Here is a 26,536-nt window from a genome sequence, read left to right on the forward strand (position 1 = left end):
TCTTTCAAAAACTTTGAACAGGCCATCCATGCGTTTATTGCATCCCAGCCGGACTATTGTAACTCTTTATATGTTGGACCTGCGTTGCAAGACTGCAGCTGGTCTGTAAGCTGCAGCTCGTCTTCTGACACAAACTAAAAGACGTGAACATGCTTGCATGCATGCTTGCCTCTCTTCACTGGCTCCCTGTTCACTTCAGAGTTGATTTTAAAATTTTATTGTTGACTTTCAATGCCCTGAATGGACAGTCTCCCGGGTATTTGTCTGACCTCTTGGATCCTTGTCCAAGGAACTCAGTGAAGATCTAAGAAGGAGAAAAGATTTGCAAAAGTTACGAAGGTCTCTTGAAGCCATTTCTAGACAACCTTGGATTCCAAGATCATCAGATCAAATAATTGTAAACAGTCACCTTTAACTGTTTAGGATTTGTGGGAATAACCCAAGAACCACCAAGGCTCAAGCCTACAATGAACTGGAAACTGACGGAGAATGGGTGTATAGTGCAAGCACAAAGCAGGTCATAATATTTGTAAGATAATCCGTTAAATAATGCTCCCCAAAGGTGTAACACCACAGACGGGCCCAGGTGTACCAGCGTAGCTGCCCGTGTTGTCACCTGTCATACACCTGTCTAATTCTGCCATAAAACTGGACATTTAACATGAGAGCCTGTAGGTGTGAATCAATTTTGGAGGCAGCCTCAAGTGGCCATTAGAGGAACTGCAGATTCACACAGTAGTCCATGGTTTTACAACACATTCTCATCCCAACACGTAACATATCGACGCTATATGACAAATCGTCGGCATGTTACGGATTGGGAATGATATCTCTGGGTTTGAGGAATGAATTTCAGTAAATCCAAATCTTCTTTTGTCCTCAACCCCAACTGTTTACCTGCATGCAACAAATTCCTGCTTAAACATCACTGTTCAATAAATCATGGGCTTTGAATTAAAACCAGAAAACTCTTAGTATTTAAAAACCTTGTCTCTTTTCTACAGATGCTGCATGTTCAAATGCAGATATGTGTCAATGGAGCTTATAGCAGGTCCAACCAAGATTATTATAACTAAAACAAGGACTACACTTAAATATGATAACTTATCTAAATAACATTTTCTACTTGTACTACACTAAAATAAGGCAAATCTGGCATTAATGTGCACAGAAAACAACAGATGTGAGATCGGTGTTATGAAAAATTATCTTTGTGTAATATGCATGTCCTCTTTCATGTAGCCTGAGAGCTTCACAAACAGGTACAAACCACAGACAGATGTCACCAGCTGGTTTATGCAGTCTCGTTATGAAGCCTCGAGCTGAGTGTGAAACACACACGTACGCTGTGTAATTCCCATTTCTGACTGAATCACTGAATTTTTACCCAAATTTCCATATCTGACTTTTTTCCCAGAGTATGATCCAAAGTGAGTTACTGAGCCGAGGTCAAGTCGAAGGGCCGCTTTTCTCACTCACTTTTACAGCCCTGGAAGTCTTTTGCAACCACAGAATGCAGCTTTTCAACACTTCCTTATCTTTCAAACTATCTGTGGGACAAAAACCGAACAATAAATCATGTTTCACACTGATGACTGCTTTATGCATTTTCTATGAATAAAAAAATATATAATTTAGTGTCTATCTCACCACATAACTGTCTGGACTACTATAACATTTCAACACACTTAACCCCATCTCGTTTAGTGTGACCTGTTGAAATAATCTAGCCTCATTTCTACGTGGAAGAAGAAGATGAAAAGATGAAAAATTAAATGTAATGAGTAGGAGTGGATGGGGGGGGGGGTCACGTCTGAAGATCAAACAGAGCTGAATGCACTTTGGTTAACCTTCCTGCTGAGACTCGGCAGCTATCTGGAGTGATCAACACGTTCTAATCATTACAAGCCCTTCGCTATCTCTGATGCTCTCTCAGACGATTACAGCATGTTGTCAAACATATGCACGGAGGGGATGGCAGACGTCCGGCGGGGGTGTTGTCCAGCCCGCTCAGCCGCTGAGTTGTGACAGGTGCCGGTGGCGCTGCGTGCCCTCCTCTCGGCTCGGAATAACTATCTTTGTTGTAGCTCGTCTTGCCCCACCCGGAAAGCCCTTCAACATTTGTAGCCGAGCTTGACTTTCCCTTAATGGTCCCCAGAGGGAGGCCGGTGGATTTTAATATGTATGTGGGGAGCAGCTTGTGTTGCTTTATGTGGATGCTCATTTCGCTGTCTTGCTATAAGATGTCGGGTCTTGTGTCAGTTATGAAAAATGAAGAGGAAAAGGGAGGCGGAGGCATAGGAGGAGGAGGAGATGTTATTTAGAGCAGCGCTGGCAGTCGGTGCCAGTCGGGTGGCAAAGCCCTCTGCCCCGACTCATCCTCCTGCTCACTCACAAGAAATGCATCTTTTTGTTGAATGGGCTCGAGCTGGGCGGGGCGTTCATTAAATTTTAATTCATGAATGCATACGTGTGTGTGGACGGGGGTGACATCAAAGATAGAGAAGACAAAAGGGACGTGATGTGCATACATGTTTTCTTTACTCTCACGTGGTCCTACACGCACTAAGACATGGAAAGTAAATTATTCTTCTCTCTGCAGAGCTTGTTTCAAAGCAGCCTGTGCAGTCCTCTGAAAACCCTCGAGGTGATTCGTTCCTCTGAGCCAGAATACACAGCCAGCGTGAAAACTGGCATCGCTTCCCTTCAATAACAGACAATCTGTAATTTTCCATTTTGGCCGATTCGAATGTGTTTTATTTATGATAAAAACGAGGTGGCGGCAGACTTTTTCCAGCGTGTTTTCAGGTACAGCTGCTCACCTGAATACTGTGTGGATTATTTCAGAGTAGGCGTGTTGGGAGATTGTGGAAAGTTTAATCGATGTAGCTGCTGTGTGTTTGTTTCAGAAACGGTCTCACTTCTGGATTTATGAGTTGTTTGGGGAGAGATTTGTTTTGGTGGAGAGACTCAGGATTAGTTCCTCTTTTACTAGAGGAGGAGGGTGTGTTATGATCCATTTAAAAGTACAAAAACCTCACTGTAAAAACGCTCTGCCTGAAGTGAAAGCTTGGCAAACCTTATATAAGTATGGAAATAGGTTTGTGTGTTATTACTGTGTGACATATGCAATAACGTGTAAGCAGGCATAGCTTTTAGCTGTTTTCTAAGCAGAAAAATCACTTTTGGTTATGAATTCATCTTCGTCTTGTGACTTTTTTCGTTGTAACAATTCGATCCTTAAAATGATGTAAGTGAAAGAACATTTAAGTAAAGCAGGAATATATTTTTTTAAATAAATCTAAATATTTATGGTGATTCATTTTCTGCAGTACTGTGAGGAAGTTTATGAATAACAAGCTTGTTACGCACTCTTGTACTGTGTGTGCAAACTGGGAATATATGAGTAAATATAACTAGTGACTAAACACGGTCACATCCTCCACCTTTTATTCCAACACATGGTTGTGCATGAGAGGTTGTAATTATGATGCATAGTTTGCAGATGGCTTTTATCACCTAAGTCTCTATTTTTGTTTTGGGATCCTACCTGTACCTTTCAGCATACGGGTTGCCTGCTGAGCTATTCTCACACCCAAAAGTATCATTCCTTTATTTAATGTAACAATGATACATTGACAGACAGTTGTCCTGTCAGGGTGTCACATGAGAGAGAAACATGAAGGTGCAACTCCCCACTCCAGCCACTCCCAAGAAAGGCCAGGAAAAGGCAACTGAATGTGCTAAGCAGCAATTTATTTGACTTCGGACGTGAGCTGTGCCCAAAACAACAAACAAAAAGGTTTCTAATGTTCCCTAAGCTTCCCTAATAAAACAAAAGCAAACAAAAGACAATTTTCTAACCTATGCTTCTATCCAAAAACATGAGAAAAAGCGTCAACAAAAAAGGGCTTCTCACTACTTTATCTGCTGCAGTGCTCAATATATACAAGTGAATACTAAAATTACAATCAATGTTTAAACAACTATTTACAAAGGCGCTCTTAACTCACACAGTAACTGACGGCTCACACATTCCAAAACACTACAGCTCAGGTTTTACACACAAAAAGCTCAAAACTGCAGACAATCAGCTGGCACTTTGTTGGTGGAGGAGTCGAGAGGGCGAGGTGGCCGTTTGCTGGAGGTTAAGTACTGGGGATGATCAAACAAATATCCAATCCCAGGACAGGAACAAACTCCACCGCCATCCTCTGGTGGAAGGAGTCACACATAAATCGCAAACATTGAATCATAACAGTTTGTACTGCAGTAAAAATGAGTGCAGAGTGCAGGCTTTTATTATTTGCCCTGATGATGCCCATTTAGTGATACTTGACATAATTTTGTCAAGTATTACTTTTATTTATTTTTATGCATGTGAATATATGTTTAAATAATAAATTTCAGTTGAATAAAGCATTTAATTTTTTTGTTTTCCAAGAAATACATGCTTGTTTAGGAATATTGTACATGTATTCAAATTATTAGATATTTAAAGGGTTATAAACTGTTACAGTAAAGTACTTAAAAAATTCTAGGATATTTTATTTATATAGCTCTAAATGACAGTCACCTCAAGGTGCTACAATAATAGAGTGATATTTAGATTCCATGTAAATCTTTCCCTATATCCCTATGTGTTGTCAATCTAATGGCAGCAGGAAATAGTTCTATATCACATTATTACAATTCTTCAGTAATTTTAAAAATTACCCTCTGTGTAATTTGTTTTCTGAAGAAAACCTAAATATGAACATAACAGCTGAGCGAAGCCCACTCCGCAGTGGGGTGCCACAGGGTTCTATACTCGGCCCCTTTCTGTTTTTAAACAAAACTAAAGCACCATCATTCTCCCTGTTCAACAACACATACACAGGCTTTGACTCTTTTTCAGTCTGACCTCTAATTATCTCTTCGTAATCACAGACTTGTTTTAAAGGCAGACAAGACCAAGTACACGGTGGCAGCGACAGCTCCCCCATTAAAGCCACGGTATCTCCACAATACTGAGTCATATGAAGCAAACTGTTATTTGTGATTCATATTCAACATTAGGCTGAAAAACAAAAGTTTTAAAAGTCTTGCACATAATCAAAGTCTGTTTGTTCTTTTTCAAGTATAAAACCTTTCTGCTGCACGTCACAGCACTTTCCGCTTTAACACTAACAGCTTGACAAAAAGATCTTAAGCTATTCATTTCTAAAGTTTTAGCTTTCAGTTTCCAATCTGCCTCATATCAAGTGTCTGCTTAACCTTGGATGCTGCTTATGTACGTAAAAACCTTGGCAGAGCTGTTCTTCAGATTCCCTGCAAAGTAGAGTCCTTCACATCTTGTTTTTCCCTTTTTTATTTGATGTTTTCTATGCCACTCTTAACTGTTTTTATTATTATGACCTCGCATTAATGGTGTTTGATGATGGTTTCTTTGTCTAATTATTATGCTTTCGTCTTCTCTGCACTCTCTTGAAAATGTGATCTCAGACTACCTGATTAAACAAAGATTTAATATGAATAATAACATGGTAATATCTCACCGCAGCCGCGGAGGCTCTGAGCTGCGTGCACACCAGCATGGGCATCGTGTTACTTCTGAGATTTTTGCAGTTTGTTTTGCTCTACAGCAGCACAGAAAACACAGTAGTTTGCTCTCAATTAATGCAAATAATATGTTCTTTTCTACCCTGCTGATGCTCGCTTTAATTAGACCCCTTCTCCAAATGCACAGAGGAGGAAGATGCTTCTTAGCTGCAGCCATTGATCTGCTAAGCCAGTGTGACTAAATTTGGGTCAGCATATTTGCCTGTGTAGGGGTGTGCAATTACACCAACATTTCTGCTCTGTTATGCGTTTTCACCCGCAGAGAGGGCACGCTCTGGGTGTTTGTTACCGAGCTGCGCGTTTGTTTGGCCTGCGGTGTATGGAAATACGATGAAAAGAGGATCATTTGGCCCCCGGGCTTGGAGGGATACCTAAAGCTCCTGTTTCCACTGGGAGGATTTAGCACCTGGCTCAACCCAAATCGCTGTTTTTAACTCCTATTCACAAACAACAATATGAGGTCACTGAGAAAAGACAGAGCTGATATACACGATGCACTTTACATCTCTTCAAGCACTCAAATCGACTGTGAGCTTTCTAAGATGCTCCAGAGACAGACCTGTCCGCTGTTATTAAAACTGCTGGCAAATCTCCAGTTTGGCTGAGGCCTCTGTGTGAAGTCAGCAGTTATTTTGGGGACCTTGAGCTCGTGACCCGTGCGAAAGGCATTTTACGATGCTGTCGATGGCTCCCAACCCTTTGAAGACTGCAGGAGAATGTTAATAAAGTGGTGCTGCAGCAGTCTCAGTAATGTGACCGGCGTAAAAGAAATGAAAGGAACAACGAGGGTCTCATATTATCTTTTGTTTTTCACTAGTTTTTGTTTTTTAATTTTATTTTTAATTGAGTTTGAAGGGAGCAATTCAGTTTAGTTTTTATTAAATTTACTGTTTTTGTTTTTATTTGGGTTTTATTATAATGTGGGGGTGTTTATCAGAGGCAATATTTAAGGAGTTGTAAGTGTGGGTTAAAGCAGGATTTGGCAGGTGAAGGAATCCCACGATCCAGTGTAGCAGTACGGAGGGAACAATGAGACTAACTACCAGATTGATTTTTTTCCTCTTTTTGACAGGCTCTGATCAGCTGACCTGACATTTACTGCTCTTTCTGGATTTAGCTAACTGCATCCTACAATATAGAAGCTGATGCTACGTGATCTGCCGTGGCTGCTTTCCAACCCGTGGCCAGTACAAAGCTAGCATAAAGGTGAAATTTGGCAAGTGAAGCTAAAGAGCATCATCTGCTTAAATTCAATCCCTTGAACTAACGTAACAGTGAACACGGATACCACATGCTGCCCATCACAAGGCTATGCTCCATTAATGTAAACTACCAAGCTCTGCGATTCGTATATATATACCAGTCTCTATGTTTTTATGTTTATGCCATCACTAAAGTTTGATATTTTAACCTGGCAACCTATATGGACTGGCTGACTTTGGGACTCAGCTTCAAGTGGCCACTAGAGGAACTGCATTTTATTTTCACTTCAGCATTAGATTTCATTTTCTCCTGTCTCATTCTTTCTGTTAAAAGGGAGTTTTTCCTTCCCTTTCTTGCTCATTTTGGTTTGCCTGATTTTGTTGGGGTTTCTCTCTTATTGTAGGGTCTTTACCTTAAAATATAAAACGCCTTGAGGCAACTAATGTTGTGTAATTTGGTGCCATATGAATAAAAATGCATTTAGTTGAATTTTACAGACCTGATAGGCGCCACTTTGTAACATTCAAGTCATGAAACTGTACCTCTGAACCATTTTTTTTACTGTTGATGTCTTTTGGAGCACTGAATTTGATCGTCCAAGATGGCTGCACTCTGCTAAGTGAAATTCTGCTACTTAAGCACTTAATGCAAGGTATCTGTGTCTTGCCTATACAAGCAGATGTTACATGAGCTCTCATGGCTGCTGTCCAATGCTGAACCAGTTGAAAGCTAAAAAAGTGACACATAAAGAGCATCATCTGCTTTGCTGCCCTTGAACCGACCTTCAGCAAGCAGCCTGCCCAGCCAACATAGTGCATTGCTGTAAACATTACCATAATACCGATTTTGTAATATAGCTGTTGGATTTATTACAGTGTTTATGAAATGTCACTGGCTGAGTCGTCCTTACCTTTGAACACGATCTCTTCTCTGCCTCTCCTGTCACATTTCTCCATGTCTGAGAGTGAAGTGAAGTTCACACATTTACATTTTTTTCTCCCTGGAAAATAAATCAACTTTACAGATCCTGTGCCAAAATGGCAACGAGCCAGGTTCTGTGTTTGGTGGTTTCTGTTGAGCTGTTAGAAACGTTGCATTTGAAAATTACCTGCTACCTTCTGTAGCACCGAGACCCTCAAACTTTAGAAGAAGGCTGCTGCCTTACTTCCCAAGAAGCTAATACTTTCTACTTAATAGCAAAGGTTATAACTTTTACTTTAGTTTATAAAGCAGTAATTGCAAAAGCTATTTTGCAAAACCCTTATTTAACCCAAAAAACCTTTAACCTCCTCTCCAGCATCATTTTTTTGTCCTTCTCTTGGCCACATGTTTTAAAAAAAACATCCGTCTTTAAGCCCCAGTTATAAGTTTTACGGTGCAAAGAAGACAACCTCATCATGTATCAGGGTCTCCTCACACACTCACAGTGTTGAACACATTGACAACGACTGCATTTTAAAAGCACAAACTACTGTTTCAGTTATTTTCAGTCATTTTTTCTTGTTTTAGTCTAGTTTGGGTTTGCATCTTAATCTCAAATGAAAGCCCTGACTGCACAGTATGTGTGTGGCAGACTGCAAATTTAATGAAGTGAGAAAAAGATCTATCCAAGAAACCACAAGAACTGGGCTCCGTCTTGACGTTGCCACACAAGCACATTTTCTTCGTGGAAACAATCCCTGTGTTGTAACAGTAGTTTAAAATTTTGGGAAATCCACTCATTCGCGTTCTGAAGAATTAGATGAAAGCTCAGTATGAATCTCACCTCTGTTTGTTGAGCACAAGGCTGAAATCAGGGTATAATTAGCCCCGGCTTAGCACAGAGACCGTAAACAGGAGGAAACAGCCAGCCTCAATCTGTCAAAGTGAAAAAATACACCAATAAAGCTCGAGCCAATTCCTTCCTGTTGGGCTAATATGGATTTTGGGTTGCGGAATTCTGCTGTCAGTTTACCGGAAGCTTGTCCATTTTAAAGTGAATCCACAATTAGGAAATAGCTAATGACTTACAGGAGTCACCTGACGTAAAGCATCGCTCAGGCTTCAGCGCTTGAAGCGATGAGGAAACTTTTACTGTTTCAGCTTTGACTTGTAATTTAAAATTCTGCAGCGTTTCGTGAACCCAGCAAATATTTTTATCTCTCTCTGTGCTGTTTTCACAAGCATTTAAGAAAATCGCATGGCTCAGGTTTTGATTTTTGTCTCTGATACCAAACACAAATTCTCATTTTGCCTTAAAGCTGAAGTAAGGCCAAATAAAACAAGCTGAAATGTGTTAATTAGTGAGCTTTAGAGGTTCTGGCATGTGTGTTTTCTCACTGCGGTCACAGCCCGGTTAGCAGCTTTGAGGAGTGAAACATTTTCCTCTCACATATCTGAGCCCATAAGGAAACAGGCTTAGTGCGTCTGCTGGAAACAACCAACAACAATACTCCTGCCTCTGTGTAGCGTGGGCGTTAAATCCTCCTTCATTTGCTTCAGCTTTTGAACTTGCTCATGCACACTGACAGCAAACTATGTCAGAAATAATGACACAGACGCATAGAAATACTTCTTCTTTGTCATAAAATAGTAGTGTGTGTGTGTGTGTGTGTGTGTGTATATATGTGGTCTATTTTTATGGTAGTTTAGCAGTATATCAGATACATCACCAGTAATCCCTCTGTGATGTAGTGCCTGACATGCTCTGTGTGTTTCAATAAGCCTTTTAAATTAAACATTAAAGCGGGAATGATCAATAAGTGACAATGTGCAAACAACTTGCAAATAATGAGCACATAATGAGCCAGTGGCACGTGCACATTTGTTAACATGCAGCCTCAGTGTGAGACCGCGAGGAGACACAAATCTATGAGAGGGTTTTGTCAGGAAAGGGCAATCAATGCAAATATTATGAATGGGGGAGCAGCTGCACAGAAGATATCTATATACATGTATTGAACTTCATGCACTTCAAAATCCAAAAGAAAGTCTGCAAACATAATTTGTTTGTACAGGTTAAAAAAAAGGTCAGCATGATGTCATCAGGGGTGAAGTAAACAGTCTTGTGATTCTGCTGTGCTGCTGTTTATTTCACAAGAATCCAAATTTGGGCCTTTTTTTATTTTTAATATTCGTAAACCAAAAACATTCCAGGTTGCGAGGCATTAACTTTCTCCTCCTGCTCGAGTGGCACGTGTCAGAGAAACATTCAAAAACAAATCAAAGAGTTTATTCATCCAGTGTGACGGGGAAATATTTGCCAGTTGTGTATTTCAGCCTCACACTTGCACACTGCTGAAACAACACAAATTTTCCTATAAACGTACCAGATAATAACAGTGCCGGGCATTAAATCCACCTTAATGTGCCTCCGCCGTAAAGCTCCCCTCACCTCTTCTCATGCAACTTGTCGAGCGATGCCAAAAAATGATCCCGAGCTACTTAATTCCCTTATTACATAAGAAATGCCTCCCGTGTTACTGAGGTTTAACAGTCATAAATCACTCTGTGGTCCAGTGCCAGAAAGAATTCATTTCAAGGTCATGCTGCTTAATTTGAAAGCTCCACCATTTCTACCTTTAATCTCTTGGCTCTGCATGAAGGTGATGTCTCAGTGTGGTCGGTTTTTCTTTCTGCTTTTACACACTTGCTTTGTAAATCTTTGTTTTTGTTAATGTGCATTGTTTTTTTCATAAAGTGACTTTATTGCTTTGACTTTAATAAATTCAGATTATGTGTGACCAAGTACCCCGGAGGAAAGTTGTGCACTCATGCAGTGCCATGTAAAGAAGCTTTGTTATAAAAGAAAATGTGTCTTTAATGAGAAGATTTTGTTTGGCTGTGCAGTGAAAACATGCACAAAAAAAAGGCAAAAAACTGATTTTTACAGGAATAAAATCACTGATAACCTGTTGTTTATGTGTCCACATCTCAATAAAGGCTTACTTAAAAATATAAAAACTATGAATTATGTGCATGGTCAGTCCATTAGGCAACTTCGTTGGTCTTAACTTTTGACATTGACGTGATCGTCCACAGACAGATTTTAAAGCTCTCTAGGATATTGCATTTGGGGTTTAGGGAATATCACAAGCTAGGTAATCTTGATTGGGGATGACAGTCCCTTTACACTGTCAACATCCTATTTTTAACCAGCTCATTGCACATTATTGCCCTCAGGCAACCCAATCCGATTTTATCTCTTCCCCTCCCCGGACATTTATGATTATTAAAACATGCATTTAGGATTATCAGCCTCCATCTCAGGTGTCCGCATACACACTGACGGGAACGCGTTTGATGTTTGTTCTTTCTGTTTGCCTTCATCTTTCATCTTTTTAGCTTTTCTCGAGGACGGAGCTGATAGAGGGGGTGAAAAATAAAGCTTATGCTTATGTGCTTAAGACTGCAGTTCCTCTAATGGCCACTTGAGGCTGGCTGTGAAAGCAGGTTAGTAACTTAAAGTTATGTTGTGGGTCGAAATGAGAGGTGTGCCTACCTGTAGTTTTCTTCATCTCTGCTCTGCTAAAAGTGGAATTTAGTAGGTTTTTAAACCTAAAATCTGTAGCAGAGCAAAGGAAAATGAATGAGCTCAAATAACTAAATATTAAATAAATACAACGTGATTTGTTTCATAAGTTCCAGTAAGAAAGATTAAAGAAGATGTACTTTATCACAAAAGGTCTTCTGTAGCTTCAATTAAATAGGATATTTCAATAAAATATAATATATGACAGCACAGAATATCTGAATAAGATAAAAAAAATAAACTTGGCCAGCTGTATCCTGCTGTGTATAAGCAGATATTATATGATCATGGCTGCTTTTCAGCCTAAAGAGAGAATAAAGGTGGAATTTGGCATGTGAAGCTAAAAAGCATCATCAGTTTAAATTCAATCCTTTAAACTAACCTAACAGTGTGCATGGATGCATGTTGCTCTGCACCAGTCTAACATAACTGACCACTCATAACACTTCAAACGAACGCACTCTGTAATCTGCAGAGGTGTTAATGGAGCTGAAGGCTTGACGGGTCACCCTGCTAACTTTAAACCTGAACAAAATCCGTGCAGGCGAGTTGTACAAGAATCGCCTGGTGTGCAGATGTTACGAGGGGCCTGTGTATTTACAGGGGTCCTGACCTCTGTAAACACTGTCTTGATGCCTTCATAGGCTCAGTCACTAGTTTCAGGTCATATTGAATAAGTCATGAAGTCCATTTGGGAACTTATCATCATTATTAGTCTGAAACGAAGGAGACCTCCATCTCCAATGAGCGTGCAGCATCCAATAAGTGCTTGCCTCTGGGCTTTGTAACGGGAGCTCACCAACCAAAGAATGATGTCACGGGGGCTACGTCCATCTTTTATGCCATTAATGATTTCCGTTAATGTCTGCCTTTGGCCGCTGCGTTCTGGTCAAATGGCAGCAGCTGTACCCGACCGGTGTCTACTAGACCTCCTTCACCTTTGGTCACACGGCTGGATCTCTGCACTGTGTTTTTAGCATCGGTGCCTTTTCAAGTATTTTAAATTGAATTATCTGACAAATAGTATGTCTTAGATATTGTTCTGAGTTCTTTTGTGACCTCGCAGGTGAGTCGTCGATGGACTCCTGGAGTGATTTAGTAGTCTGGCCACTCCTGGGAATATTCATCGCTGTTCCAGGTTTTCTCTGTTTGTGGATAATGGCTCTCACCGTGGAGTCTCAAAGCCTTAGAGATGGCTTTGCAACTCTTTCCAGACTGACAGATGTCAGTGTCTTTGTTTCTTAGCTGTTCTTTTATATTGTGGCCTGATGTGCTGCTTTTTGAGAACTTTTCACTTTGTCAGCGAGGTTCAATTTAAGCGATTTCTTGATTCAACAGGTGTAGCAGTTATCAAGTCTGCATGTAACTAAAATTAAACTCAACTTTGCAAAACATTAATCACAGTTAATTTCATGATAACATGGTGGCAATTAGTTTTTCACATAAGGCTAGGTAATAAAAGTGCCTTAATGAATGAAATCATCATTTAAACTTGGGTTATCTTTGTCTGATATTTAGATTTGTGTGATGATCTGAAAAGTGTGACAAATATGCAAAAAACTAAGAAATCAGGAAAGAGGCGAGTGCTTTTTCACTGTAGTGTAGGTGTAATGTGTGATCTTGGTGGAAAGACTTAGAGGAAAGCAGAAAAGTTCCATTGTTTATGGATGTTGACAGCTTTCTGACATTCAGTCTGAACAACAAAAAGTCGACTGTCACTGAAAAAGGTGTCCAATGACCTGTGGAAGCGACCCGCTCCGAGATCGGGGTCAGACCTGTCCATAAAAGTCTGGAAAATGTTTTGAAATGGGAGAAGTGACACGTGCATACGTGACTTCACTGCCAATTATCGCCCGACGGAAAGTCTGACCTGAAGATCGAGCTCTGGCCCCTGTCTCGTAATCGTCACAGCGCGCTAACATGATTACGTGGCAGGCAGCATATCTAACTTCATTTCAACCACGATAATCATCAAATTAACTGAACCACCAGCGTACATTTCAACATTTGATTCACACACTCGCCGCAAGCTCCTGCAGCTCACCTGCAGGTAGCCTCGCATGTCAAACACACACTCTAGAAAGAGTTTCCCTTCAACTTGAAATGGCCTCGTTTGAGGTCTTTCAGTTCCACGATGTCCCACTTGACGGATTTAATTTCCGTCATCTTTAGAGATAATAAATATGAAATGACAAATGTGAAATTTGTTCCAGATTTACCGTGTCCTGTGCTATGACACGGCGGGCCTGAGTGGAAAAATGTAATTTTACTCATCATTTGTCAGTGCCTCCATATCAACACATCCTCCAAACACACACACACACACACACACACACACCATTCACTTTGTATTATCCAGCAATGTGAAGAAATCGTTATTTGAGACTTGCTTTTGATTTTTACCCTCAAGTGACCAAGACTGAGTGACACTCTTTGTGTTTCTCATTCCTAGATTGGTTCCTTCATCTGTGACAGATACTCTAAATTAAGCTAATGCACTTATTTTGTGCTTTTTCTTTTGTCAGTCTGCCCCAGGGCAGCTGTGGCTACAACAGTAGCTGCCTCCACCAGTGTATGAATGTGAGCGTGAATGAATAATGGCATTGTAAAGCGCTTTGGGTGCCTTGAAAAGCGCTTTATAAATCCAATCCATTATTATTATTATTATTATTATTTTCTGTTTTACTTCCATCCATCCAGTTACATCCACTTCAGGATTGTGGGGGTCTGGGGCCTTACCCCAGCAGTCATAGAGCAAGACGGGGGCGGGGTTACACCCTGGTCAGGTCACCTGTTTATTGGGGTAGACCACACAGACTGCACACTGGGGGATTCAAACCTAGCATCATCTTGCTGTGAGGCAGCAGTGCTACCCACCATGCTGCCCTTGTTTTCCCCTTTGTTTGTGTCCCTGAACATTTTCATTTATCTCATACTGACTTGTGTCTGTGCAAAATCAACACCTATTCTCAGCTGCTTTTGAATAAATCACCAAATCCACACTTTTAAGCTTAAATTTCAAAACTTACATTTTAACTACTGACTTTATCTACTGTTCTGATTTTATCTACTGTTCTGATTTTATCTACTGTTCTGATTTTATCTACTGCTCTGATTTTATCTACTGTTCTGATTTTATCTACTGTTTTCATTTTTGATTTTAAACACTGTTTTGTTTGTTTGTTTGTTTGTTTGTTTGTCTTAATCAATTTTAGATCATGCTTTTTATTTGTTTTTGTTTTTAATGTCTCTGTAAAGCACTTTGAATCACCTTGTTGTTGAATTGTGCTATATAAATAAACTTGCCTTGCCTTGCCTTTCCCCCTTTAAAGGGGTGAAAACGTCTGAATTTGGACTCACTCCAGAGAAATGCACATTGGTGCACATTGAACATGTTTACACTTCATTGTTATTATTTTTTAACATGTTATTGTGTATTTTGTGTTCTCTCTGGGTACCCAACGCCCAAAAGCACACAGCATCATCAAGGACCACAGCCACCCAGCACATCAGCTGTTCTCCTTGTTACCATCTGGCAGACGTTACAGGCGTCTGCGTGCTCGGACTACAAGACTTAAAAGCAGTTTTTACCACCTAGCCATACGACGCCTCAACCACAATATTTAAACACACACACTACACTCCACAGGGTGCACACAGGAGCTGTCCTACAGTTTCACAGATACATACTACACTCTGCACTGGTCACTTCATTTTTATTAATATTTAAATAAAAATAAAAACTGACACTCAAACTTTGTGACACTTTATCTCATTTAAGATTTCTTTATCTATTTATACAAGTGTGCACATATATTTATATATATATTTAGTCTGTTAACATTTTTTACTATATTTTTTGCTGTGTTTTATAATTACTCTGTTTTTTACTATTTTTTACTTACTATACTGCTGAGTGACTGTCTTCTGCTCGTCAAATACATTTCATTGCAGTGTTGACCCAGTGCTAACTTGCATATGACAAATAAAACTGAAAACTGCTTCTAAAGTGTTAGCCCTGCATTGGTTGGTGTCCTGTCCAGGGTGGACCCCACCTTTTGCCCTACGACAGCTGGGACAGTCTTCAGCCCCGCAGCAGATAAGAAATTGGATGGATGGGTTAATAATTGTCAATAAAACCAGCTTTCATGTGTTCATATGCCTGATGAGTTTGGACACCGTATATCTGCTGCAGACACAAAACATGCTTCTTGTTTAACTACTTTACTTTCAGAGTCATGCTTTCGCAAAAGACGTGACAGCTGGTGTCCTTGAACACAAACAAACACAAACATTATTTTTTCATAACTGTCTCACATTTTTTTCTATGAGACTCAGCTGTGCAGTGTGCTCGTGTCATTTCAACATCGAAATGTAGACGAGCCGAACCTCTGACAGTCATTACAGTCAGGCTCTCTGTGTGGGCTCTCAGTGGTCCCGGCCATGTTAGTCTGGAGTGGTTGAGTCGAAGGCAGCGTCTCAATCAGCCTGTATTGGCCTGAGCTGAAGAACTTCTGAATAAAAAGTGAAACATGTTCAAGAACCTAAAAGTTTCAAGGCCTTTAAAGCTGTTACCAGTGAGCGGATCTTGAAGCGAGACCCAAAAGAGAGTGGTTTCCTTTTAACTGACTTTATTGTCACAGACTGAGCAAAAACGAGTAAATGATGAACAGGGAGGGTGCAGAGAACAGAGCCATCAACATGGAAGGATAAGTCTGAGAGAGAAGAAAGGAGAGTCAGTCCAGACAGAATCGGACACTCGGCTGTTCCTGAAATGTTTCAGGAGGTGATAGTGAGACTTGGTCAGGATGTTTATTTGGGGAGAGCGAGAGAAATGTGACAGGGCGGGACTCCACCTGCAGATGGAGCTCAGATGAATCCAGCTCGAGAGATTTAGAGAGATGTTAAAGCACAACAGATGACCAGTGCAGGTCCATGACAAACAGAAGTCTGGGTGCTGTTGACTCAACCATCTTAGTCCATAATCAGCGAGTCTCTTCTGTTTCAGATTAAATCCAAGCAAACATCTCGTTGTGGATGTGTAATTGTTCGTGTCCAGGAGCAGCTGGATTAAAGCAGGAGGCAGAGATGATTCAGCAACACGATAAAACAAACCGAATATTTCTGAAGTGGCACGTAGCCAATAGGAGTGCACAGTTTAGGCTTTCAGATAAACCTGTAAACTTAAACAGATTAAACTTTGTTCACTTTCAACACTTAAAGTTTGCATAATGATCTCACACTCACCTCTGTTATACCTGCTGCCACCTGCACCTTCGCACTCCTTTGGCCTGAACACGTTGGGGAGCAGATGGGTCACTCATTAAATTCTTCAGTTTTCCTGACGCATCACTTCAGAGATAATTGTCTAAATTATTATTTCTACGTGGCATTACCGAGCTTATCATGTTATTGCAGATTTTTATTCCCACCACAAAGAAAAATAAATAAATATCCTCGACCTCCATGTGTGTGTGTGTGTGTGTGTGTGTGTGTGTGTGTGTGTGTGTAATTCTTGAGTATTTATGACTATATCCACTTTGACCTTTGACCTATTTTAATCTGAAATCCTTTGAGTGAAAAGTATGATCTTCATTATGTATTTATTTATTTATTTTTATCTCTGACCCATTTAATTCTACATATGTGTGAATAGTATCATTATTATTTACTCCGTAACCCTGAATTAATAGTTGTGTTTGCAAACGTTAGACCAAAGGAAAGCTATTTTGTTTTGTATATTACTAATAGTCATTTTATTTTAGGGCACACAGATGCTTCGTATATTTTAGAATTGCTGGATTTATATCATAACACATAGATTGTTGACGTGTATGTGCTGACATTGTATCAGGAGTTTTCCACATGCAGCTCGTTTGACTCTGAGAGCAGTGGGAGACGGCGAGCACCTGCACCCTTCAGTGCCTTTCTCGTGGCTGTAGGATGGGATAATTGGCTTGGGATACACAAGTCCGCAGGGCTCTGCAGGACACTTATCAAAGACGGATCCACATAGGAGACAGGAAACAGGGAAGGAACTGGAAAGTACTTTATTTTCTGAATATCTGCCAGAGTAGAACAGGCAGTGGAATTCGCTGATTGGCTAACCGTGGTAGACCCTTCTCAATAAACTGAGAAGCTCCCGGGAGCCCAGCTGCTGCTGCTGCTGCTGCTGGCCCGTCTTCCACTGTGTTTGAATCTGCTTGTTACGACTTACCCCCCGGGGAGTGCTTTGTGTGTATTTTTTCTGCATGAATCTGTATTTCAATAAGTGATTTTTCAGAAGCTGCGTCTCCGTTTTTACCTATTTTAAAGTTTTAAATAGTCTTAAAACTGTAATTCAGGAGTACAGTTCTGTCCTCAGCTCCAGCGTCTGAAACAACAGAATGGACGTGAAGCGTACGTCATTTGTGGCTAAATCGTGGGTCTCAATTTAAAGAATAATAACAGTGCTTAGGCAGAAGGGTGGTAGACTGTTCCGACAGCAAACGTGTGAAAAATCACAGCTTGTGAGACTTTCTCTAATGATATCTCTCCCTATTAGTCTCAAAAGCAGAAAAAGGTCACAGTGCCACTACGAATCGAGCACAAATTCACATCTAGGGACACGAGGCCAAAAAGGAAAAGGCAAAAAAATGTGATAAATCAAACAGAGTCCCCTCATCTGGTTTTTCTTCTTCTCTTCCTCTCTTTACAGATAATGTTTATAGGAGATGTCTTGCAAATGGGACATGGGCGTTGAAGGGGAACTACTCCATGTGTAAGGCCATACTTCACGAGGAGGTAAGAGTCAGCTGCCTGCACGTGTCCTGATTAATGTGGCCTTTAGGGAGGATCCTAAAAGTGTGGAGCCTACTGCATGGTAATCTGAAACAGACAAAGGCAAGGTTAGTGGTGGAAGACGCTGCTTTGCTCGAGGCTTACTGGAGTATTTATAGTAAATATGACTTCAGGGTTTGTTTGCCTGCAGACAAAAGAGCGAAAAATCACTGAAAATATGGCAGATTGCCCCAGAGCATCACTTTAAGGAATCTACTTGTTTTGATTTTTGCATTGCAGCGTGCCTTTAATGTCACCTTGCCCCAAGTTATTGAGGCGTCGCTGGTTTCAAATGTAGGTGGAAGCTGTAAATCAGCTTATCGACCTGCAGCTCTTTCTCTTCTGAAACATGGGTTTCATTTAAAAGAAAAGAAAAAATCCTCAAAAGAAACAACAGTGATTTTTCTAAACAGCATTGTCCTCCGGTGATGTGAGCGACTCGTGAAAGCCGAGAAGAAAACAGCCAGTCAGCACGCTGCTGCTGTGGTCCTGCTGTGCTCTACATTTTTACCCATTCATGTTTAGCTTTTTTTTCTTCCACTTTTTCTACTCTTTTTTTTTTGTTCGTACTCGCTGCGTCCTCGTGCAGTGTTTCGAGTGTTGTAAGTGCTCTTTTTTCCCCCTAAGGACTGAATAGTCCTGATAAAAATGCAGAACATGCTGACCCAAATTGAGCAGGAACAAATACACATTTCAAGTATCATTTCAGGGGGTCAAGTACTGCACTAGACCCCCTGAAATTACAGATACACGCTAGGCAGACAAATGCACACTAGGTGACCATTGGCATTGTTGCTTTAAAACACCACCTGGAGCAAAGGTGGATGGTAAGATTCAGCTTTTAGTCCCAAAGTCAACAGAAGGTTGTGTTTGTTCGTTTGTGGTTTTCGCTGCTGTTTGGCTTCACGTGCTTTTATTCACTTCACATACTTATTTTTTGTGCCTTCACTTTATTTTCACCATACAGAGCGCAAAAGATGGATGTTTCCACTGTGACGTTAACGTGATTTATCAGCCTTTGACCTATTAAGCGATCAAGTCCATGAAGTAAATCAGGAAAGCATTACAGAAGTCACATAGCGAGGGAGCAGAGGATCATTTTCCCACAGAAATCATTCTGCAGCCACACCAATGTTCCCCTGGTGGCCATTAAAAAGAAGGCACTTATTCATTAGCTTCACTTTTCAGACCTGAAAGACACATCCGCTTTCCATGCGAAAATCTAACACCCAGTCCGTTTAAATGTGATGGAGGGGATCACAAACAAGCATTTATAATGTCTTATTGACTTTATTTGCATAATTGCGTGAGTCCTCTTCTGTTTCAGTGCAGCATGAAAGTGGCTACTGCATTTATGTGCGTGCTCCTCTGTCTCCTCTGCCATTATCACATCTTTCTGTGAGGATGGACAGGCGGAGCAGCAGGAGAGAAAAGCACTGATAGTCCTAACTAACCAGAAGCTAGTCTGGCTGAGAGCAGTCAACCTGATAACTGAAAAAAAGTTGGAGTCTAAATCCTAATCCTGCATTATGGGATAAGACCGATGCTCTTTTAAAACACCAAAACAATGCCGGCTCTGGTCTCAGTGCTGTCATCTCACTCTCTCAATCCCAATCCCACTGCTGCTACAGAAGATTTTAAACCTTAAATTGGCTTAAAATCTATGATTTTTCTTTTTTTATCAGTGCCGTAGTGCTTAGAAATCATAACTCCATCACAATGAAATGTTAGGGAATAGTGTCAGCAGTGGATTAATATACATCTGCTGCTCTAGTGAGCGCTCAGAGCAGCCAGGAGGTGCCCGCCTAATTTAGTCGGCTTGATTCGGTGGTTACTTGATCGTTTATTTTGCTCAATCTCACCCTACGAGAAAGGGTGAGGAGAACAGAATGAATATTGAGACAGGGGACGAGTCACTTCTTCCTCCCGGTGTACAAAAGTGAATCCAAAATATCTTTGGAATATCTCTGAATTTGCAATTATTTATTTATTAACCTTTATTTAACCGAGAAGTGAAACTCCTCAGAGTGAGTAAGATCTATTTTGTGAGAGTGAGCCCAGATTTGAAGCATTAATCTTGCATGTTTTTTGATGATGTAGTAGAGAACTAATTTCTGAGATATTTCTGGCTTAACTTTCCTCAGACATCTGGAGGGGCTGATAGTAGAACCGCTGCTCCTTTGCATTTAAAAAAGTGAGGTAATTCAGACTTCTAATCACGATCCACCCGGCTGCCTTCAGTTGGAGGTTTACAGGCCTGTCTAGCTCATAGAAGACCCAGAGGTGGACCCTGAACATCTCGCTGAGATTATATATGCAATCGGCCCTGTAAATGCCTCAGGATCACCCAGGAGGAGCTGGGAAGTGTTGCCAAGGAGGAGGGCGTCTAGACGGACTTGTTTAGCCTTGGAGGGATTTCTATAATGCCATTCTTACTCTGAAATAGGGGCTCCATTAACACATTCGCCTTACACGTGAAAGATCCCCAGTTTGAGACTGGGAGCAGACACAAACCCAGCCTTAGTGCATCACAAGCTCAGCTAATTGGGAGGGTTGCATCAGGAAGGGCGTTTGGTGTCAAATCTGTGCTAAGTCAGCATGTGGATCCATCTGCTGTGGTGACCACTCGGGAAATAGGGAAGCAGCCAAAAGCACCGTCTTCATTCTTCCTCTTAAATACACCCGCCTGTTCTTCTATCCAGGGAAACGACTTTTAATGAGCAGAGCGCCAAAAGATTATCATCACTGAAAGAAGCAAAGATGTCGGCAACAGTTCAGGGGAGTGAAAAAGTATGTACTGAAATATTCAGTTGGGAAAATTAGCAGCAGGTACAATAATTGGAAATATTGATTCAGTGTTGATTGAAAGGCGCTTTCTCAACATCGAAGTTGTGCCTGCTTTGACCCCGAGGCAACCTTTCCGACCTCAAGTCAATGTTAGATTAAAAGCTGCCGAGAGCAGGGCTGTCCGCCGGACACGATGTGTGTGAACGGTTCAAATGAAAACGAAAACGTTTCAGTTTGTTGAAATTTAAAACATTACCTCACTCTCTGCAGGTTGTCAGCGCTACATGAAACAGAGACACGCTTACTTTGCCACTGCATCACCTCTTATTTTAACTTTACCCTTTTTAGCATTTGGAAACGTTTGCAGAGTGAATCTTAAGCTGTTGTGACTGACATAGGCTCTGTCTTATTTTTGGAATATGTGCAGAATGTGATTTAGTAAATAAGTAAGACCATGCCTGGAAAAGAAACTGGCCCACTGGAAATATTCTTACCTTGCAGAACAAGGTAAGAATATTGGATTTATGAAACATTTTGTTCTTACCGCCATGCAAAAGCTTGTGCGACCTGCATAACATCCCTACTTCTGTGTATAAGGAAATAGTTGAAGTCCAGGTGAAGTAGAGAAAGACGTGAGGATGTTGCAAGAGAGAGAAGTCTGCACCTCTAAAGCAAGAAAACAGGAGAAAGGCCGAATGAAGAAACCAAAACAATTGTGTCCAAAAAGGAAATCATTTGTTCATACACAGGCACCTCTAAATCTGTTAGTCAATGAGGCTCATTGTGTGGATGGCAGCTTACGTATGAACCAGCACAGCCTCTCACGTCCTCGGCACAAATCTGATACTTATTCCAATAATCCGGACAAAAATGTCTGGGGAGGCAGCTTTCAGTCTAACAGTCCCGGACTGGACTCGGTGTCACCGGGAAGCGAGATTTGAAAAATCTACCTTTCAGATTAATGTTCCCCTGTGGAAAGTTCTCAACTACCTTAAGTTTTGCTTTTAAAAGTATTAATTGTAATAATTATAATTAATATATGTTAATTCTTAATTAATACAGCCTCACAAAATCCCCATTTTCTTGGTTGCCATGAGTGAAGACCCTCAAACAAAATATCCTACTTATTAAAATACACAAAAACAGAATAAAACCAGCAGACACACAGCTTTTTCTTTTTTTGAAAGCAGAGTTGTGAAGACATGCTTTGGTGTAATTAGGTTGGCAGTTAGTCATTTGTACTTTATAGATCTGTGAGGATGAGAAGACACAGTTTGGAGCGAGACCCTTCATTTACTGCCTTTTTTTTTCCACGGACTGACTGATCCATCGATCCCTTCAGGAGATGGATATAGAGCGTCTCACCTTTTAAAAATATGTCTCAGTTTTTCTTCCACCAGGTATCAGCAGCGCTGTGATTGACATCAGAGGAGAGAGGGGGGACGTGAAGTAGCTTCTCTTTAAAGTTCAGTCTGTATTGAACCGGATATTCCGCAGTTCCACTGGGAGAAGAAACTGAGTGGATCAAAGGCTTATTAGAAAGTTTGTTTGAGGAAAAGAAGAATCCTCATTTCCTTTTGGGTCTTCCTCGAGGTTATTTTCTCAAATATAAGTGTCTTTGTTGTTTCTTATAAGGAGAGTGAGTCAGGTTTGGTTTTATGGCCCACACATTTTGTGAGACCTGAGGCTACTGGTGGTGGTGGGTGGGTCTTATATTATCTTCTTGCCATCCACCCCCTCCTCTCCTTTCAGGCTCAACTCGGTTCTCTCGTATCCATTTGAAAAACCTCCCATTTTGTTGATTTATACCCAGAAGTGTTAGCCTGCTCTACAGAAGTGCCTGTTGCAGAAGTGATTCACGCACGTTTTTTTATATCTATACACACATGTCCATACACTGCATGCAGTGGAAATCAATGCACTCTTTGGTTATATGCGGTTAGACCTTTGGAAGAGATCTTGGTATTTTGCTCATTCACACTCAACACATCATTGAATAGTGCATGGAGCCCGAGGATGACAGCTTTAACAAAAGCTAACTGGAGTCAACAAACCTCAGTCAGATAAATGAAAGCTCGTTGGAGGTGTGGTTAAAAGCTTCCTCTGATTTGTAAAAATACTCAGGGCTTTTCAGTCTGACGCATCTTCTTGAAAAAAGAGCTCTGAAGAGATTTGCATAAACCCAAAAAGTACCGTTAGAGATTTAGTCCAGTAGTTACTCTTCATAGAAGTTGACTTTTAAAAGTTACTAAAGCCTTAAATGATTCACATAACCTGGTTAACATGAGGTGACTGTAGACATAAATATCACAACAGCCTGCTGGAGTTTGAACACTTCTGTCACGCTGCTGCCTGGGGTGATGTTATGTGGGCTAGTGAAGCTAGAGATGAGCTCTATGGGGTGAACGCAGCGCCCTGACGCAGTGTAAGAAGGCCCTTCATGCATCACAAACCCGTCATGTACATGGTGAAGCACGGCAGTGGTGGCATCATGATTTTGGCTGATTCATGGAAGGTGAAATTCATTTGCAAATTATTAACAAATTGTTTGTTTGACACCACTGGACTACATCTACTTAATGTCAATGTGGACGATGATCTTGGGGACTGTTAGTTATTGCCAATAGTTTGGAGATTTTTAGTTTGTTTTACCTTTAATGCTTTTAATTAATATTAAAATATTATTAGATTTAAATTAACACTGATTTGGCCCACTATAGTTATGACAGTTGTAACTGTTATGACTTTTATTCAGTGGTGATGCAGAAAATGCATAAATGTTTCTGTGGTTGTTGCTAATCTGTTGCCAACTCTGGTTTATCCTGCTGGAAATGCAGTTAATAGAACACAGATTAGAACAATGAAAACTGACAGTCAGTGATTTGTCTCTCTGTCACTGAGAATATTTAACTGGTAACATGATTTTCACATCGCCTTCATCAGACTTCATCAGAGTCAAACCTGAACATACTGAACATTTAAGTAGATCCATTTTAAACTTTCAGAGATTTTTTTTGCCAGAATTACTTTTTGGCTTTCTTTGCAGTACCAACATTTTATTTTTACCTTTTTATAGCTTTTATACCTGTTGACCCATTTTTTGTAGAACATTGAAATTATGTATCCAATGCCTCTTGTAGAGCCTGATTGTGGATTTAGGATTTATTCAACCAGCTAATTCAAAGAAAACCTGGCTATGTTGAGCTGGCTATGTAGTCCACTGTTGTAGTGTAGTTGTGTTTGAGTCACACTGTTTGCATTCTCTCCATTCCCTGCTCCATAATTAGCGATCACATGGTTGGATCACCAGTATGGAGTTCACTGCCCAGCTCTACACTGACTCCAAAATTACCAAAGAAAATCCAACTTTTGGAGCAGTCCAGACCAAACCAAGGCTATAAATCCCACTGATGCTTCTGCTGTGTCTCTGTGGGTCATGCTAACTTGGCATTCTCAAACTTTGTTTAGGGAGAAACGATCCATCACGGAAATCTGTTTATAACACTCTGATTAGTGCAAAACTCCTTGCAGCTTTCCTAAAAGTAATCTTTGCACGAATCATTTTAAACATCCTTTGCACCCAAAGTGAAATGCAGAAATTTGACACGTTGCATTAGATGCATTAGTGATCTCCGGCGTGCTTAGCACGTTTGCTTTTTGTGACCTCGTCATTTCCCTGAAAAGGAGGTGGAAAGTGCGAAGTTGGCAGTATACAAAAAGCCACAATAGGCTTATATAATCCAAAATCATCCTTTAACACAACAGCAATACCATGAGCTGACCTCAAAGAGCTGTCCACATCCTGAGAATCTGGCTGAGCTGAAGCGGTTCTGTCAGGACAAGTGGTCCAAAACTCGTCCAGGACATTGTGCAGGTCTACTGGCAACACTTGTCTGAGATAATGGATGCCAGAGTTATTAAATTAAGATATTTAATCCAAGGATTCAACAACTTTTTTCCACCAGAATAGTGAATGTTTAATGTCATGATCAAAACTTTTTTGTGTGTGTGTCTTTACTTGTGATTTGGATAAAGATCAGATCACATTTTATGAGTAATTAAAGCAGAAAATTCCACACATACTCTTTTCGTGCCGCTAACTGCTCCTGTCGGAAATTACTCATCATTCCTTCTGTCATATGACCTTTAAAATGTTCCCTTTAAATGATGGGAAACAAAAAGTCTACAGTCCTTTAACCGGTGCGCACGACATCCTGCTGTGAGGGAGGGATTTTTGACATATCTTGGATTTTAACTGGTGTTTTTAATTAGTAATGATACCTAATTGCATTGCATTCTATAATTAGAGCATGCAGTGACGCTTTTCATAGCACTGCTGCGCCGTGCAGGCACTCTAACTGATTCAGCCACAGTACGTAATCAGGTAGACACAGAGCACATGCTCGTTTTCATCATCAATATCATATCAAGTTTTTTCTGCTTCTGTTATTGCTGCATTTGTTTTCTTCCACCGTGAGCACTTTAATGTGAGCGCTCGCATAAAAGGGGGAATTTTACACATGATTTCACTCTTATTTCACTCGTATTCATCATTTCACACACAAAATAGACTTTAGTCAGAGGCATTATCAGAGGAAAAGTAAAACATCAAAATCTTATATTTTTTGTTTTCCCTCTTGGAGCACTCTCGGGGCTGCTGTTTATTTTTAACATGACAGCTGCACATTAGACTTTAGTAAACTGGATCCATTTAAATATCAAAGGTTACTCTGAGTCCCACAGGCTAATCACACAGATGTGGACATTATGTGAAAATTTTGAATTTTTACTGTAGTGATCTATCATACCAAAAATAAAGACAAAACTGTAGTTTTGCAGTACTCCCCACAGCTCCGAGTTGTCTCCTCAGAGCCTCCTGTTTTCTCGTAGCCTCGCTTGCTTTTTGATTTCCCTTTGTTTCACATTTTCAGCTGCTTTTGTTTGGAGGCTTTGATTTCCAGGTTTCCAGGTCTTTGCACTTTGTGTAGTTTAGCCACTGAAAGACTCACTTTTATTTGACTTTTTCTTGCATCTGGGTGCTCTTTTGCATTTCACGACACTTAATTTTTGGTTATTTTGTTCTGTTTTTAATATGTTTTTATGCCCTTTGAAGTCCTGTGAGCCTTTACATGTGATACTGAGCTATACAAATAAAACTGGAGCAAAAATCTCTGCACTTTTTGTCCCCCTGTCCCACATACTGAGACAGTGTCTGGCATTTTGATTGGATCTAGTTTATATAAACAAACACGCAAGTCAAACAGGTGTGCTAATAAACCTTAACAGACTGAACAGCAGCCGAAATCTCATTTTTGAGAGTCATTGGATATTAAAAAAGGAATACTCAGGAGTACATTTCAGCCTAAGTGTCCCACACAGTCACAGTCTTTGCCCCGTGTTTAGTTTCTTAGGATCTGATGAGGCTGAATGTATTAAACTTCACGAAGGAAGGATTTGTTGCCTTATATTTACTGAGATTTATCAAAGGAAGTAATTGGTAACTCAGTCTAAAGACTCTGTTTAACAGGTGCACACAAAGAAACAACAGTTCTGTAATCTGGTTTAATCTGTGAGACTGAACAGCTTCTGTTTGAAGGTAAAAAGCTGACTAAAAAA

At 40.5% G+C, this 26,536-nt stretch overlaps 1 protein-coding gene across 1 annotated transcript in view; it reads left to right on the forward strand.

Moving 5' to 3' along the window:
• Positions 1-26,536, forward strand: part of LOC100696279 (corticotropin-releasing factor receptor 1) — a 93,336-nt gene that overhangs the window by 25,256 nt on the left and 41,544 nt on the right. Inside the window, exon 5 of the mRNA XM_005453701.4 lies at positions 18,012-18,097. Within this exon, the coding sequence (XP_005453758.1) occupies positions 18,012-18,097 (86 nt within the window). The remainder of the gene's footprint in view (positions 1-18,011; positions 18,098-26,536) is intronic.

Source organism: Oreochromis niloticus, linkage group LG8, assembly GCF_001858045.2.
Source record: "Oreochromis niloticus isolate F11D_XX linkage group LG8, O_niloticus_UMD_NMBU, whole genome shotgun sequence".
In the NCBI taxonomy this organism is placed as follows: Eukaryota; Metazoa; Chordata; class Actinopteri; order Cichliformes; family Cichlidae; genus Oreochromis; species Oreochromis niloticus.